The following is an 18,593-nucleotide window of genomic DNA, read 5'->3' as shown; positions in this document are numbered from 1 at the left end:
TTCCTTGTTTCTGCATCACCCTAGATCTTTTGTTTGTTGTTTTTCTTCCCTTCTTTTCTGTTTTTCTTCTGCATTTTTCCCTTCTCATTTAAGTAATTTGTTGAGACCCCTATGGGATAGTATTATTTTATGACTAAAGTTCCTTGCTACTATCATTCTCCTATGTATGACAATTTGACATAGAATTTAAGATCTAATCTCTGGGAGCAAGGAGTGGGAAGGTTAGAACATAAGTAGCCAAATTTTAAGATAGTTTCACCCACCCCCTACAATTAAAAAAAAAAAAAAGCATAGAAAAGCTGTGTTTGGTTAGAATATTTATGCACATAAGAAATGAGTTGTGTATGTTGAAGGCAGTATACATGTGTGTTATACTTGGGAATATGACAGCATGGTCATGAGAAAAATTCTCCATTTGCCTCTTTTTCAGTCTTTTAGATTCAAAAATATCTGGAGGCCTGGGTCTCTGTTGGCACAAAAAAGTTTTCAGAGTTATATCCTAGAAATCTAAAACCCTGCAATACATATACTGTCTCTTGGCAAATACTAACATGAGGTTCATCAGGAGTATAGCAACATCTTCAGATTCATCCCATTTAGAATATAGGGACCCATTTGCATGATACATTGATAGAAGCTAAAGGAAACTCTGTCTCCTTTTCTGTAAAGAAAGTCTATAAGATGGGGCACCTGGGTGGCTCAGTGGGTTAAGCCGCTGCCTTCGGCTCAGGTCATGATCTCAGGGTCCTGGAATCGAGCCTCGCATCAGGCTCTCTGCTCAGCGGGGAGCCTGCTTCCTCCTCTCTCTCTCTGCCTGCCTCTATGCCTACTTGTGATCTCTCTCTGTCAAATAAATAAATAAAATCTTTAAAAAAAAAAGAAAGAAAGAAAGTCTACAAGATAATGTTCTCATTATTTGTGTTGCAGCGTCAATATTTGCAGAAAACTTTGGGCCAAGCTTCACAAAAGGAGAAGGCTTCTTCTCTGTCTTTGCCATTTTTTTCCCAGCAGCTACTGGGATTCTTGCTGGTGCCAATATCTCAGGAGACTTGGAGGTATGTCGTTTTCCTCTGCTTTTGTAATCCTGGGAAGTGGTGGTGCCGTTGGTGAGCAGCACGAGCTATAGAAGTCAACAGTGACCATAATTCTCTATCGATGTTAAAACCAAAATTTCTGTTAGGGGTCCCCAGTAATTTAAAAGTTCTCTCTTTTAATGCCAAAATTTTTAATGCCAGACCATTCTATTTTTGATAGTCCATTTTTTTGGATGGACTTATTCAGTGATATCGGAAGGGTAGAGAAAATTGGGAAGTGTGTAACATTTCCAACAAAATGAATATATCCCAGTGAAAAAAAATATCAGAACCATCTTTTTTCTTTTAAACACCTAAGGAACAAAAGCACATATCATTCAGGGAAAACAAAACAAAACAAAAACACCCTCCCCACTCCCCCTTCAAAATCACTTTATTAGTGAATTTTTATGACATTACATTCAGAGATATATTCACTTATTTAAATGGTATTTATTTAGCACTGCATTCATATTAGTTTATGTTAAGTACTGTAATGAGCACTGTTAGAATATTGGTTTGAATGTTTTATAAAAGACTGGTAGTGATGGGCCTAAACAAGATAGAAGTTTATTTTTCTAGTGGATCAAAATCTGAGCTCATAGGCCATGGGGTCGAAAAAGAAAAGTCTGTTCCAAACAGTAGACCAGGATCCCAGATGACCTCCCTTGATTGACCACTCCCTTATGGTTTGCCCTCACCTGCAAAGATGACTGGTCAATTCCAAGATCATGTTCCAGCCCACAGGAAGAGGAGTAAGGAATAGAGGGCAAGCAATTCCTGAATCTTGCATATATTACTTCTGCTAACATTCCATTGGCCAGAATTTAATCTCTGTGACCTAGCCTAGTTGCAAAGAAGGCTGGGAAATGTAGTCTCTAGCTGTGCAGCCATGTGACTAGAATTTTAGGGAGTTCTTGTGTTAAAAGGAGGAAGGTGAGAATGATTATTAGGGGACAGTAAATAATCCCTACCATATACACAAAAGAAGACACCGGTTTTACCTCAATACGCTTATAATCAACTTTGGAAGACAAGAAATATTTGTAAGAGCCATGAAGATTTCATTTTCGTATAAATGAAAATCATATAGACTGTTTAAATAAGTTGTGAGATAAACATAAGAAACAGGTAATTGTTAAAGCCGGGATGGTTTCCTCAATAATGTTACTTTGAAGTGTGAACTTAGAGCAAAAGCTCAATACTGATTGTTGGTGAGAAAATATAAGCATATTCCAGGTAGAGAACACTAAAGAAGAGTTTAGGCATGGGGATTTGGGAAATAGTAAGGGATCCCTCACAATTTAATTGGAGAAGTCCTGACGAGGCTGGATGACCTTATAATACAAGGGGAAATCGGCATTGGTGGGACCGGAGCAAGAGGTGCTTACCCTGGAATGTAAGCCCATGAGGGTGGGGACCTTGCTTTTGGTTATACTCATTGTTGCCTCTTCAGAGCTAGGAAGATTTCAGTAAATATTTATTTAGTGAATGAATAAAGGCATTTCTATTTGTCATATTAGGGACCACAGTGCTATGGTAAATTCTTGAGTTGAGATATGGCATAAAATAGATTATGTGGAAGCTCAGAAAAGTAAGTAACTTGTTCAAAATGATTCTAGTAGTTAAATATCACTGCTTAATGAAATTTAGCTATGTATGTGGAGCTGCTATGTCCTCAGATTTGGAAAAGTATCAGAGGTCACTGATCTAAAATTCTGTAGGGACTCCTGGGTGGCTTAGTCGTTAAGCATTTGCCTTTGGTTGGGGCCATGATCCCAGAGTCCTGGAACTGGGTCCCACATTGGGCTCCTTGCTCAACAGGGAGCCTGCTTCTCCCTCTGCCTGCCTCTCTCTCTGACAAATAAATAAATAAAATTTTTTCTAAAAAATAATAAATAAATAAATAAAATTCTGCAAACTGTAAGCACACATTTAAGATTTTATTTATTTATTTGACAGAGAGAGATTACAAGTAGGCAGAGAAGCAGGCAGAGAGAGAGAGAGAGAGAGAGAGAGAGAACCAGGCTCTCTGCTGAGCAGAAAGCCCGATGCAGGACTCCATCCCAGAACCCCGAGATCGTGACCTGAGCCGAAGGCAGTGGCTCAACCCACTGAGCCACTCAGGCGCCCCTAAGCACACATTTAAATGAAAGAATATTACACTTTCCTTAGAAACAAGTCATCAGTTCAGCTCAGCCAACATGTCGCTAGGCACTAGGGAAGCAAAGAAGCACTTAGTCCTCCAAGCTGTTCATGGTCTAAGGTGAAGACAGACTTACTCTGAGTCATGAGAAGCAAGAACAGAATCATGTGCAAAATATAAGTTTAAGAAGTGGTTGACCCTCAGGAAACAGTTATCTAGTAGATTGTTTATGTTTTCTGTCTTAAGAAAAAAATGTAACATCTCACGAAGAAAGGCGAAGGAAGGTTAGATTTTTTAGGTTACAGCTGGAGAGATGGAAACTAACATTTAGAGTGAAAACGAAGAATTTGTTGAAGTCCTGGTCTCTGTTTAGGGGAAAGGGAGCCAGAGCAGGCAGTGTGAATATATGATCATACATTGAGATACTGACATCCTAATTTATATTGGGTCAAGTCTGGCCCTTAGGTAAATTCTAAGTAAGTAACTTCGGAGTTTGTAGCATGAAGTAGTTCAACATGAAGACTAAGTTTTCATGTTTGAGGTACATGACTGCCTTCCACCTTCACACCTCATATATCTATATCTGTATCTATGTCTCCTTTCCTCCCATTTAATTTAATCTTCTCTTCCACTCAGATCACAAAAAATAGTTAATAAAACAAAACTTGAAACACAGCATGAATTGGGAGATTGAGTGGGGCTCATGTCAGCCACCATTAATTACCTTCTTCTTCCTTTGACATGCTGTTCCCCTGCACCTGTTGGCCCAAAATCACTTTTGTAGACAACAGTTTGGAAGGAGGAGGCTAGGTATATATGCAGCAGAACCATGCCTCTGTGCAAATATTCCTAAAAGAGTGGGAAGGAATCAATGTTCAGAGCGGATCCACAGAGCTGACTTAGTCTCATTAAGGGCAAATTTACTGGTAAAGTTATTTCCAGGTGTCAGGTTGGAAATTTACCATGAATTGGTCTCTCTGATGGATTTTGATCAGCAGATTTAAGTTAAAAACAAAAACAGAAAAGCTCGAACTTTGACTGCATTTATTGCATATTTGTAGTACTACATCTCAGATTGTCTGGTGGGGAACTAATATCTACTGAGATAGTGCCTCCCTCAATTCAATATTTATTGACTCCTACTATATGCCAGGCACTGTCTTCTATAACCAAGAATACATTGAAATCTCTATTTAATAATTCCTGTTAAAAAAATAATCCCTGTTAAGATGAATTCAATTATTTAGAAGTTATGCTGCTTGGAAATTGATTATGCTATGATTTAGCTCCCAAAATAGGATATAAAATGGTATGTTACATATGATGTGAGCTCAGTCCAGTAAATTTATATGCATGCATAAGCAAAAGAGAAGCCCATTTTCTGGTATAAGCTTAAATTTGCCTCTTTCTTTATGCCTGCTTATGGAAATGAAATATCTCCCATTGCAGTCATTCCTGAACTAGATTCCAAATGGGAAATTTGAGGGATTGGAGAACTTAGCAGATCATCCTTTTTGCTTCAAGTATGTTTTTTTTTTTTTTTTTAAGGCAAGCCTAAGCTTAGTACAAAACTAATACCCATATACAGATACTGTCAAGGTGCATCAATGTGCGGAGTATGTTTGTGTCTTTCCCCTAATACTTTAAGGTTTGACATATCTGCATGAAATTCACAGGAGATAAAGGGGAGGGAGACGCATTAATGAGTGAGCTAACTGGTCTACTTTTCTATAAAAACTCTGTCCTGGACAATTAGAGATCTATTCAGCACAAAATTCTAGACATTTCTTTTTTCACCTCAACACCTGTTCTTTGTCGAAAAAGAGCTCAGGCTCACCACTTTGCCATTTGCTTATCTTTTCTTTCGAACCTGCCTCAGGAAGGGTAGCCTAAACATTGGAAATACCGTAATAACTCCAAGTCATTTCTGTTTCTTACTTCACCCTGTCTCTTCATCCCACCATATTATTTCTCCAAAGGATCCCCAAGATGCCATCCCCAGAGGAACCATGCTGGCCATTTTCATCACCACTGTTGCCTACATAGGAGTTGCTATTTGTGTAGGTAAGTCGTGTGTCTCTGGTGTCCAAATGCTGGAATTACAAGGAGTCTGGTCCTACATGTCCAGTGGGCTTTCAGGGGATCATAAGTAGAAAGTTTTTTTCTAAAAGACAACATTTTTAATTCCCCTCCTGGGCGCTTTAGGAGTTTGAATATAATTAAGCTGTAATACCGGCACCTCTGGGTCAGGGCTAGGGTAGAGTTAATCAGATTGTTATTCTCCCTGAACACAAAGAGAATCCCATGTAGCTGCTCTAGGTGATAATCCCACCATCAAAGAAGCCACCACTCCCAGCATCCACTTCCCTTGCCCTGGGAGGCAGGTGAGAAACGAGCAAGAGAAATGAAGCCAGGAATAAAACGAGACAAAAACAAAAAGAAAAGCCTGAGGAATGTATGAAAGATATAGAATTGATCGTTGTATCTCCTCCTGGCACTACTGTCCCTAATATGGAAATGTCACTGTCACCAGTTGGCAGGAAATCAGAACAAGATCCAGCTGCCAGCCGTGTGGGTGGTCAGCCCCCACATTGCTCACTAAGCAGAAAATATGTGGATGCACCTGCTGTTTCTAGGCTGACTTTCGTTCCACCTGCTGCCGCAGCCACGCCTCCTCCTGGCTGGGGCTCACCTCACGCTTATCCCGTAGGAGGAGAAGAAGAAATGTGGAACATTCAGAGAAGAAAACTCTTTTCTGTGCACACTAGGGAATATAGCTCCCCACTGCGGAAGCCCGAATGACCATTTTACTGAAGGGCACATCCCAATTGTCTGCTTAAAGGAAATCAGGGAAGTGCATTTATCTTACATTGGTTTCTGGAGAGAAAAGCAAAACAGTCAACTGAGACCCTCACTTCTCTCACTGTCTCTTATTTGAGGAAATTGGATAATGTTAGGTATGTTGGCTGTGGCACTTCCAAGTTTAGTTACATGAAGAGAGATTTTACTCCAATACTTATAAAATTGACATATTTTTAAATGACATTGAAATCACCTTAAGTTAAATTTCCCAAATGGTTTCCTAGCTCACACAATGTAAAAATGAAGAAATGAGTAAAGTTATAGACCTCATTTCAGAGATTCTTCCAGTTTTTGCGTGGGAGAAGATTCCATTTCTATACTTTTCCCTGGAAAAGAGGATAGTCTTGGTTTCCTCAGCCTGTCATTAGTGCAAATTTTGGCTCATGGCATGGCTTCATGGAAATTTAGGGAGTTGTGCTATACAGAAGTCAAAAAGTATGATACCCAAAAAGCTCAACAAAAATTAACAAAGTAAAAAGGTAAAATCTGGAACAGATGGTTTTACCTGGTAAGCAACATTCATAATTTCAACTGTTTAAGCAGAGGCTAGGCGATCACCCCTCAGAGCTATGTAAACAGGATTCCTAAACTGATTATTTCAACTCAAAGATCCTGTCATTTCTAAGTCTTTCACAGATTCACAGGATATGAATTCCATGGATAAAATTAAGGGTTCCCATTAGTACCTGTCACTGGGACCTCTCTTAAAGTTATTAGCAAGGCATGAAAACTCCTACCAGCTGGAGTTTGACGAGCAAAATAAACAGTTTTACTGTTTGGGATTTAGTTTGTAAAATATTTATCCTAGTTCAGGTAGTTCAGAGATGTTTCTATATATTTCTCACATATATTCATATACTTCCATAATTCTATCAAATACATAGTGGCAGAGATTATCATTATAAAATTCCTATGGAGGGTTAGTGAAAAAATATATATCAAGAATCTTCAAAAAGTTCTTAACTTTTTGATCTAGGGATCTATCCTAGAGGAATATTTTGAAATAGAGAAGAAAAAAATTGTGCACAAAGATGTTCATCGTAGAATGTTTATAATGGTAAATAACAAAAATAGCAAAATGGGTAAAAGTAATGGATTAAACTGACACTTGATAGAATATTTTTTGACCATTAATATTACTAAGGAAATCTCAATATTTTATCCCCAAACATTTTTTTATTATTTAAACCTTTAAAATTCTATATAAAGTAGAATTATAACAGTTTAAAAAATTATGCACTGACTATCATCAGTTGAAAATAAGGGCTCAGTTTTCTTAATTACCAGAATTTGAAAATGCCATCCCTTAGTTCTCTTGCAGATGAGGAAATAAATTGTTCTACCTGAAAAACACCTAGCCAGTAGCACCTAGCTAGAAATATGAATTTAATATTATGTGCAAAGCACTGCCATGTGTGTTTCAGAAAGAAGAGAGTTCCAAACCCTAAGTATCTTGCAAATGTAGGTGAGAGCTTGGACCTAAACCCCCAAGTCAGTAGAAGTGGCAGACAGTCAGAGTCAGGGGGCGCTCTTGAGTCTCTGAGAATGGGAACCTCCAGGTACCATGTCCCCAGGATGACCAGAGAGGATGGCAGTGGACCTGCACCAACTCAAATTAAACTATGTTTTCGGGAGAAAATCCTACGGGAGCAGAACCCTTATAAAGAACTGACAAGCCACGCTTGTTTCCCCAGGGGCCTGTGTGGTCCGAGATGCCACTGGAAGCATGAATGACACCGTCATTTCTGGGATGAACTGCAATGGTTCAGCAGCCTGTGGGTTGGGCTACGACTTCTCAAGATGTCGACATGAACCATGTCAATATGGGCTAATGAACAATTTCCAGGTTTGAAGAGAAAAAAAAATGTTTATTGCTATTGCTTTCATTTGTAGAATGTCACATGTAATATCATGTAAACTTCTGAGTTTACAACGGATTGATTATTGGTCCATTTGAATTCAGCACAGAACAATTCATGTGTGAGGGAGGGGAGCCCCTGTGAACATGAGGCAGCACATCCTGTGGTTGCATTACCTACGGTGGGGAGATAGCAGGCAGTTGCATGAATTACATCACCAGGGAAGTATTGCTGCCTGATATATGGCATCTTCCAATCAATGGTGCAAGATTTCATGGTGGGGAGGAGAGACTTAGATAGTTAATATGTGGACAGTACTTTGTGCATGGATCTCAGTTTTGGGAAAGCCCCTGCCATGGTCCTGGAGAGTGAAGCGGTGGGGGCAGGGGTGTAGAAATCTGTTTAGAAGCAACTGGCTTTTATAACGGAGATTCCAAATCACAGAAAGTGGAAGGGGAAGCGTTTGCGTAAGATTTTGGCTTGGTTTGTCTGTCTGTTTTTTAATGGTGTGTTGGGTGAGTCTCCTTACTGGTGTGTCTTTTCTCAAGGTCATGAGCATGGTATCAGGGTTCGGCCCCCTCATCACAGCTGGCATCTTTTCTGCAACGCTCTCCTCAGCCCTGGCCTCCCTCGTCAGCGCGCCCAAAGTGTTCCAGGTGATAGAGGCCAAGAGCACATGCTTTCCCCTATGTCTGTTCCCACTGAACGTGGATCAAGCTGAAATACTTGTTCTCACCAGCCATCATTTTCCATCATTTTCTGAAACAGTTTAACGTTTGCATCTGGCTCAAATGCTGTCTGCCACATAGTCAAGATCGATTCAAATAATATAAAGAATGATAAACTGCAGTGTTAACTTGTGCCCGTATTGTGTATCGCTTCATCTTTCTCCAAATCTTCTTGTTTGAATCACCTAGGGAAAATGACTGTGCATAGATCTAAATGACGAATTTCTCCCCTTCTTTTCCATTAGGCTCTGTGCAAGGACAACATCTACAAAGCCTTGCAGTTCTTTGCAAAGGGATATGGGAAAAACAACGAACCCCTGAGAGGATACTTTCTTACTTTCGTTATAGCCATGGCGTTCATTCTTATTGGTTCGTAGTTTTCTTGTCTTACTGAAAACCAAAGCATTCTTCTGATTACTCGTAGGGTTTTCCTTTTAGATTGCAGAATTACCTGTTTTCTGTTTAATATCCCAACTGGGACTATTGGAGTCTGACTAAGAAGGTAATGAGGAATCCTTGTGTGTAGCGAGCATTTGAGGACTAGAGGTAGACTTTGGACTTTAATCTCTTCTTTGAATCCGAATGTTGGAAATCCATCCAAGCAAATGCAACCAAATCCTTCCTCCAAGCCACCCAATATCGTCTAATTCCAGAGCCTTCCCCAGCTGCCACCTGTTTCTACATCTCCTGGGCTGGCAGCTACTGGGAGAATTAAAGTGTCATTTACAAAATGTGGCCCACTGACCACCTATATCAGAACCAACTACTTGGGGTTTGTTAACAAAATGATTTTTCAGGCCCAACCTCAGAGTTAGAATCAGTCTCTGGAGATAAAGAATCTGCATGTATACAGGCTCCTCAAGAGATCTGTAGCCCACTGAGGTTTGAGAACCACTTGCTCAGACCATCATCTCGACTCCCTCTCCCTTAGCATTATAGAAACAGCTGCATAATCTTGGAGAGGCACGTTCATCAGCTGGAGCCTGCGCATTCCTCGTTCCTCCCGAAGGTGCCACCTTTATTGGTGAGCATATCAGAGGAAAAGAAGCAAAAGGCAAGGCCACGTGTGATGCCACTCGGTCTAGCAGGGCAGACCCTTCCTCAGCACAGTGGTGCCAAATAGTAAAAGCCCTTCATCATCACATAAACTCAGAGAGTGGCTGTAATTCCTAAATCCTTATAAGATTTGTACAGGGTTGAAGAGGGGGAAGGTAGGACTATGTTTGTTAGATTTTTTTAAGAAATTAAACAAAAAGTGATTATGTACAGAAATATCCCATTACATACCTTTTAAATATCCCATTACATAACTTTTAAGATCTCGAATCATTGTTCTATAATGCATTTATGTGATCAAATAGCCGAAGTGTTTAAAAAAATTGTGTAAATTAAATGTTATCCTTAAAAATTGCTCAGATCAACCTAGATGAGCTTCATTGCACAAGCTCCGTGGCAGCTATTTTTGCCTACGTCCTTGCTGGCATCTAGGCTCTAGAATCACGCCCAGCTACCACCTGCATTTGTGTCACTGAGGTTGATAAATGAGAATGTTTCTAAATTATTTCTTATACAGCAAACCATTTGGCTAGGATTAAATTATGCTGATATTTAGCTACTGGGGTAAATATTTTTTTTTGGCAAAGAGGTAGAACTCTCTAGAAATGTTAAGAAAAGGCCAAAGGACTAGCAAGAGTTCTGAGAGTCAGGGAGAGCAAGTTGGGCATAGAAATTTCCAGGTAGGCATTTCGGGTGCCCCTGTATTTAACTAATCTGTTGCCCTGCAGAGTTTTTTGCTTAGATCCACAGCAGAGAAAGATTGCAGGATTTGGTACGTCTGGAAGAGCAGCAGGGGAGTTTATCATCTGCCCAGTCGCCAAACCCTCTACCCACGCCCCTCTGAATGTTTGCTAGGTAGAAGCCTTGTCTGTCATCTATTTTCTCGTTGGGAGGTTTTCTTGCTCCTTGCTTTATGGAAACCCTGGCTGAGAATATATTTTTAAATGAATGCAATCCCAAAGAAAAATCACTAACTTCTTAAACTTTGACAGATGCTAGCTATGTTTTCAATTTCCAAATAAAGTCAAGCTTCCAGGCTCTGACAGCTGTTCAGCCCCTGGTCCCATAACTCACACGGACATGCTCGCTTCTGCTTCGTTCACAGCGGAACTGAACACCATTGCTCCCATCATCTCCAACTTCTTCCTGGCCTCATACGCACTTATTAATTTCTCCTGCTTCCATGCCTCATATGCCAAATCTCCGGGTAAGTTGACTCTTCAAAACTAAAAGAACCCTAAGCAGACAGTTAGTTTGTCTCAATAAGATGAAAGAAATCAGTGAAAAGTGATCAATCTGTGTTTGAATGCATCCTTATATCCTCGTGGGCAGCATAATCTACTTTATTTTGGTGAGTTGGTAGGGGGATGGTGACTTCTGAAATAGAAAAAGAGTCATTTGAGCAATGGCCTTTTTGACCAACCGTAAAGTCAATTTTCTCCTGCGGCAATAAATTATTCATTGCAAGAGAAACCACATTTATTTCAGCAGTAGAAAAACACCACTATTTATTTCCAGGGTGAAAGTGACCACAGAAGTGGAATAAATGTATATATTTGAAACTTCCTTACTATCAATTTGTTTCCTGCCCATGGTGCAGAAGAGAAGGATGAGTAGTTCCCATAATTACCTGCTGAGTATAGTCAATGCAGATTCGCGCTGAAGCCAGTGACATCCCTGCCCTCCGCAGACTGTGGTTGAAAGAGGTGCAGAATTTCACACCGAACAACCTTTCCTACCTCCCCCTCTTCCTCACTTTCATTGGCTATTAGAATTCCTTCTGCCATTCCACCAGAATAGACACTCGTCACCGTTGACCTTCAGAAAGTTCTTCCCCAGGAGGGTCTTTCTCAGGGATATGAACGCATTTCCACTCTGTTAGGGCCTGCTGTGGTCTCCAGCTTCCTTTGGAAAACCTGCTGCCAATAAGACAGAATATGGATGGAAGGGAAGCTTTCGTCCATCCAACGTCACTCGGCTCCAGACGATAACTGAAGAATTTTTATTTCTGTTGTGTTGTCTTCTTTTAAGCAGAGAACCAAAAGTCCTAGCTGGTGAATACGAGTTATAGTAATGGGTGCCTCTGCACCACGTTATGTTCATCTTTGAAAAACAAGGTGAAATAATAGAGTAGGTAAGGGAAAGACCGGAAAGGAAGGAGCGAAAGGGGAAGAGAGAAAAGGAGAGAGAGGAAAAAGAGCAGCCCACATAGAGACAAGTGGATACACAAAACCACGAAATGACACACACAGTGCCCCTGTGACACACACACAGCCAGACTCCGAGAAATAAGGGCATTTTCAGTGATGTCCTCAAAGTGCTATTTCCATCTTGTGGCCACTTCAGAAATTGCTCCTGAAGACTTGGAAAGCTCTGTATTTTGGCAACTCCAAATTTAAAATGTCCATTGTCCAAATGCCCTTCAAATCAGAGCTTCCCCAGCTTCTGCATGGCAGGGAACTAAGAGAACAGGGGACTCTCCCATGCATATACCAACCCTGAGAAATTTTCACTGTAAAATGCAAAATCTTATGAACGCATTGGGTTTAAGAAGCCAATGCTGAGAAATGTCTCCCTCTTTTCCCATAGATTATTATTTCTGAAAGGGCAAGTACTATTCTCTTTTTTTTTCCCCCTTTATTTATTTTTTATTTTCAGCATAACAGTATTCATTATTTTTGCACCACACCCAGTGCTCCATGCAATCCGTGCCCTCTATAATACCCACCACCTGGTACCTCGACCTCCCATCCCCAAGTACTATCCTCTTAAGGTAAAGACAGAACTAGCAGAAAGTTAGTGGCTTGACTTTTGAGGATGCTCTGCCTTTTTCATCGGAACAATAAGCCCATTGTCTTAACTTCCTCTTTCTTGAGCCACCAAGGCGTTTTCCCCATCCTTCCCACTCGAACCCACTCTTCTCATCTCTCCTGCCTCCTTTCAGCTCCTGATGGTAGAGATAGGAGAGGCTTAAGGTCTCATAGTTGAGGAAGATGATTGGGGCATGCAGGACATAGGAAGAAAGCCATAAATGACACCTTTTCGGTATTTCACAGCGTTCTCATTTGGTATACTTTCCTAAGCCAAGGACCCAAGATCACAGAAAACTAATAACAGAATTGGGAGCTTGACCCAAACATTCTGATTTTTATGCTAGGAAAAACTGTTGCCTGCGTTTTAATCATATGCGGTGATATGAAGCAATAGTGTAAAAGTTTTTTTATGCACTGAGACTTTTTTTTTCAGGATGGAGACCTGCATATGGAATTTACAACATGTGGGTATCTCTTTTTGGAGCTATTTTGTGCTGTGCAGTTATGTTTGTCATCAACTGGTGGGCAGCTGTCATCACCTACGTCATTGAGTTCTTCCTCTATATCTATGTGACTTACAAGAAGCCAGGTAAGATAAGGACTGTATGGGGGGGGACGTTGAAAGCACTCCTCGACTAACCATTCCTTCAACAAAGGTATATTGATCAGCCCCTATGTGCTTGGGTGTGCCATGTGGACAGTGGATATTAATAATTTAATACAGCATAATATTTAACTATGTTGAGCATCTATTATAGACCATGCACTCATTGAATCCTCACAATAAGGCTCCATATTGGGTATTTTTAGACCCATTTTACAGATGAAGAAACTTGATCACTTGCCAAGGTAGCAGGACATGATGGAGCTGATATTTTAAGTAGAGTGTAAGTTAAGTAGCATACCTAAGGTACGTTAAATACTTGGCTCATAGTCAACACTTTAGGCAATATTAATCTTTTTATCTCCAGATCATTCCCCACCATTTCCCTGACTCTTCCAAGTAAGACTAGGGAAATGATTCTGTCTGCCCTCTGGAGTAAATCTGTACATTCCCACCAGGGACTTCCTGATGAAAGGGTCCATCTAATTTTTTTTTTCTTCAAAAAAAGGTAGGGAAAAAAAGCGGGTAGGAAATGGTAGTATTTACCTCCCTCATGACGAAGATTAGGTCCTAAAAGATCAAAAATTAAAATGCTTGCTGAAACCTCTTCATGGATACCCCAAAAAATGAGAATTCCTGAGCTATTCAAAATAGCTCATGATCCGTGTCTACAGAAATGCCTCTTTTCAGGGGCGCCTGGGTGGCTCAGTGGGTTAAAGCCTCTGCCTTCGGCTCGGGTCATGATCCCAGGGTCCTGGGATCGAGCTCCGCATCGGACTCTCTGCTCAACAGGAAGCCTGCTTCCCTTCCTCTCTCTCTGTCTGCCTCTCTGCCTCCTTGTGATCTTTGTCTGTCAAATAAATAAATAAAATCTTAAAAAAAAAAAAAAGAAATGCCTCTTTTCAATCCAAGAATTTGTGAAGACGTTTTGAATTTATTTAAGGGTTAACCATTTATCCAAGTCTATCCACTTGCAATGTGGTTATCACATAGCCTCTCCCACCAGGTAAAATTGCTGGGGCTACAGCTTTAAAGTCTGATCCTTAACTGGAAAGAGCCGTCTCACTTCTAAAAATTCATAAAGCATTCATAGAAAGACACAATGCTCTTTCTAGGAAATACTACATTGTGTTTTCTCTAATTTGGGCACTCCTCACTGATGACCTAGCCAAGGAAAATCATAGAAGGCAATGACTTATAAAAATTATTCACAGCATACAGAGAGAAAGGTCAATGCTTTTAATGCCAAAATCTTCTGTTGTCCGCAGATGTGAACTGGGGCTCCTCCACACAGGCTCTTTCCTATGTCAGTGCGTTAGACAATGCCCTCGAATTGACTACCGTGGAAGACCACGTGAAAAATTTCAGGTAAAGTCGGCTTCTCAGGCATCCTGGTGTCTCTCCACAGTAGAAGTGGCTTTCCTTTAGCGGAGACAGATGCACTCGAGTAGTGATATGCTTTATGGGTACATTCTAAGTCTAGAGAGTCCTACAGAACTGCCTCATTTTCACAACGACATCTCTGTGAATGTGTGCTTCTTCTCTTCCACTCTGAGCTAAGCTTACCCCCAGCTGTAAACTTTCGTGATGCTGGGTGTCACCTTCACGCACAGAGATAGAGAGGTGATCTCAGGATGCGATTTCAGAGAGACACCCCCTAAGGAAGTTAATCCTTGGTGCTGTCTCCATTCAGCTTAAGGCTCTGTGGCTTACTGAATTCTCTTAGGAAAAGTAGAATTTTATTTTTTTATTATTTTATTTATTCATTTGAGAGATAGAGAGAGAGAACATGAGCAGGGGAGAGAGGCAGAGGGGAAAGCAGACTCTCTGCTGAGCAGGGAGCCCAATGTGGGCCTCGATCTCAGGACCTTGGGATCATGACCTGAGCTGAAGGCAGAGGCCTAACCATCTGCAACACCCGGGTGCCCCCAAAAGCAACATTTTAAACTCTTCACTAGTTATATCTTATTTTGAATGGACCACCCCTCCCTTTGCAGGGACGATGAAGGAAAGTGGCCTGGAGATAGCTGCTGGAGCAGGACAGGCTGTACTGGGGATTTAGGAAAGGGTGGTGCCTGGAGAGAAAAAGGGAACACAAGACCACCTTTTCCTTACTTCACTTTTTTTTTTTTTAAAGATTTTATTTATTTATTTGACAGACAGAGATCACAAGTAGGCAGAGAGGCAGGCAGAGAGAGAGGAAGGGAAGCAGGCCCCCTGCTGAGCAGAGAGCCCGATGTGGGACTCCATCCCAGGACCCTGAGATCATGACCTGAGCCGAAGGCAGCGGCTTAACCCACTGAGCCACCCAGGCGCCCCCTTACTTCACATTTTGCCATCACTAATAAACTAAGGATACAAAGGTGGAAAGATGAATAGATAGGATGATTCAAGAATTCTGGCGAGGAACCCAAGAAAATATTTAGCGGGGAGGTTGTCCTAGTTGGTCAAACACTCCATTCCTGCCATTTCCACTGAGATTGTTCTGGCTCATAGGCTTCCTATAATGGCCAGTTCTTACATCTTCTTTTCTCCATTTCCAGGCCCCAGTGCATTGTCTTAACGGGGGGACCAATGACAAGACCTGCTCTCTTGGACATTACTCACGCCTTTACTAAGAATAGTGGCCTTTGCATCTGCTGTGAGGTCTTTGTGGTAAGTGCTACTTCACCCCAGGAAGATGCCTCCCTCCCTGCTCACCTTGTATTGTTTTAGGCGAGTCAGGTGGGTACAGGCCGTGACAGGAAAATGGCAAGGCAGTTTGGACAAGAGCCCCTTTCCTTGGTTCACAGAGCAAGGACTGGCAAGGACCATGATCCCGAATTTAAACGAGTGGATAAAAAGTGTTTCAGATTTCATAGGAGACCAACTAAAAGTGATAAATATTTCCAAATTATGGCCTTTGAGACAAGAAAAAGAGAACTGGCTCAGAAATAAAAGGAAGGCATTTGGGGTAGTAACTGTCCACAGAAATATAAAAGGATGGAATGAGCCAGAGAGTGCTATTATGTAGATTAACTGAAGAGATGAAAAACAGACATAATGTCCTGAAATGACAGCACATAGAATTTAGATTAAATATTTGGATAAAATTGATGACCCTACAAATATCTAGAGAATTAAACCAAGTTTCCCATGCTTTGGATAAACATTCAGACATGAATGAGTTCCTTTTTGTTCAGGAAGTATGTGGTAGACTAATGGTAACTTATTGGTGGTTATCCTGGGAGGAATGCAAAGCAAATTCTAAAAATTGAACCATATTTATCGACCAATCACCAGTCTCCAAAGTGAGGAGAAAGCATTAAAATTATAGCAAAATAGTAAGTCTAGGCCCTTCAAACCAGTCTATCTCCACTGCGTTCCCATAACAATCTCGCTCTCTCTATCTCCATCTCTGTCTCTCCCACACACACGCACATGCCACTCAAAGTCCTTAGCTACTTCAATGAATTTTTTTAGGACATACCTATTCCTCGAAGCATTTTCCTACAATTTTTCTTATTTGACCTATATTACAGTCTAGTGAGGAGAAAGGAGAAAGGATCTCTGTTCTTGTTTTTACTGGTTAGAAAAGTGAGATTTAAGAAAATGAAATTCTTGCACGGGGTCACGTGACAAGAAAGTGAGAGAAGCAGGGTGTCAGTCCAGGCCACCCAGCTGTGCTCTGGGTTACCTCATGAGGAGAAGATCTTAGCAGACTTGTGTCCCTGGAAGTGCCGATAGACTCAGGCACTGCTACCCAAACTTCCAACACCTGTCAGGGAGAAGGGCTGACAGAAAGCCGTGTAATTCTGGGACCCACTGGCTGTGCCACGACGCGGGGACAAATTTACTACACATCATCATGACCAGCACTTAAGCATTTTGTACACTTGGCAATACTCTAGATGCCATACTGGTCATATTCTCCTTCCTCTCAGTGCTTATATGCTAGTAACTGAGACAATAGAGCTCAACATAATTATCCAGAAGGGAGTGGAAGGAACGCTACTGACTACATAAGATTGACAGGTTAAGTAATGACCCGCTGTGATGCCAGAGGACTTTTGAAAATCTTATCAAGAACCCTTCTCTCTATTATCAATTTTGGTGCCCTGGATTACTGAATTTCATTTTGGCCAAGATAATACAGGAGCCGGTTTTGATGGAATAAGCAGTTTGGGGTGTTTTTCTTTTCCCAATTTAGAGAAAACTTAGTTTAGCAGGCAATAAAATATTTTTAGGACAGGAGAAATAAACTGAGAGTATAAAAAGTCATATGTTGGCAAAGGAGAATAGATCTTTTCATAGAGATGAGAGATACAGCTTTTTTTTTTTTTAAGATTTTATTTATTTATTTGACAGACAGAGATCGCAAGTAGGTGGAGAGAGAGAGGAGGAAGCAGGCTCCCTGCTGAGCAGAGAGCCTGATGCGGGGCTCAATCCCAGGACCTGGGATCATGACCCGAGCCGAAGGCAGAGGATTTAACCCACTGAGCCACCCAGGCACCCGAGAGATACAGCTTTTTTTTTTTTTTTTTAATTTTTTACTTTTTATAAACATGTATTTTTGTCCCCAGGGGTACAGGTCTGTGAATCACCAGGTTTACACACTTCACAGCACTCAACAAAGCACATACCCTCCCCAATGTCCATAATCCCACCCCCTTCTCCCAACTCCCCTCCCCCCAGCAACCCTCAGTTTCTTTTGTGAGATTAAGAGTCACTTATGGTTTGTCTCCCTCCCAATCCCATCTTGTTTCATTGATTCTTCTTCTACCCACTTAAGTCCCCATGTTGCAACACCACTTCCTCTTATCAGGGAGATCATATGATAGTTGTCTTTCTCTGCTTGACTTATTTCGCTAAGCATGATACACTCTAGTTCCATCCATGTTGTCGCAAATGGCAAGATTTCATTTCTTTTGATGGCTGCATAGTATTCCATTGTGTATATATACCACATCTTCTTGATCCATTCATCTGTTGATGGACATCTAGGTTCCTTCCATAGTTTGGCTATTGTGGACATTGCTGCTATAAACATTCGGGTGCACGTGCCCCTTTGGATCACTACGTAATCGATCCTTTGCTGCTTTCACTCTAATAAAAGAGCATGATTGTGGAATATCATATGAAGTATGCACCTGTGTCTGTGCCTCCAATGGCCCTGGTGTTCAACATGTATTTTTGGACCACGTTATATATCACAGTGCTGGTCTCTCTGAGTAAGGCTTGCGAGTCATGCTCCCAGGTGCTGAGGTTCTCTTGAGGACAGAAAAGAGTTGCTGCATCAGTTAATGACTCTCCAGTTAGTCGCTGTCTGTGAGCCCCTGGGGCTGCAGATGCCATCAGCATTTCAACTCTAGGCTCAGTCGTCAATCATCTTTGCAAAGAAACAGATGAAATGGGGTACGGGAGAAGTCCGCTGCATACCCTTAGAAAACTTTTTCCAAAAGCACAGTTGTCG

At 41.1% G+C, this 18,593-nt stretch overlaps 1 protein-coding gene across 4 annotated transcripts in view; it reads left to right on the top strand.

The window, feature by feature from the left end:
• Positions 1-18,593, top strand: part of SLC12A1 (solute carrier family 12 member 1) — an 88,059-nt gene that overhangs the window by 26,826 nt on the left and 42,640 nt on the right. For all 4 annotated transcript variants that reach the window (XM_082734847.1, XM_082734846.1, XM_082734844.1 and 1 more), the window contains 9 exons: positions 928-1,055; positions 5,199-5,283; positions 7,776-7,927; positions 8,489-8,596; positions 8,914-9,037; positions 10,830-10,931; positions 12,971-13,126; positions 14,410-14,509; positions 15,685-15,796. In XM_082734847.1, the coding sequence (XP_082590973.1) occupies positions 928-1,055; positions 5,199-5,283; positions 7,776-7,927; positions 8,489-8,596; positions 8,914-9,037; positions 10,830-10,931; positions 12,971-13,126; positions 14,410-14,509; positions 15,685-15,796 (1,067 nt within the window). The remainder of the gene's footprint in view (positions 1-927; positions 1,056-5,198; positions 5,284-7,775; positions 7,928-8,488; positions 8,597-8,913; positions 9,038-10,829; positions 10,932-12,970; positions 13,127-14,409; positions 14,510-15,684; positions 15,797-18,593) is intronic.

This window comes from Mustela nivalis, assembly GCF_964662115.1.
Source record: "Mustela nivalis genome assembly, chromosome: 6".
Lineage (NCBI taxonomy): Eukaryota > Metazoa > Chordata > Mammalia > Carnivora > Mustelidae > Mustela > Mustela nivalis.
The sequence above is the reverse complement of the archived record's forward strand: the minus strand, read 5'-3'. Positions and strand labels throughout refer to the sequence as shown.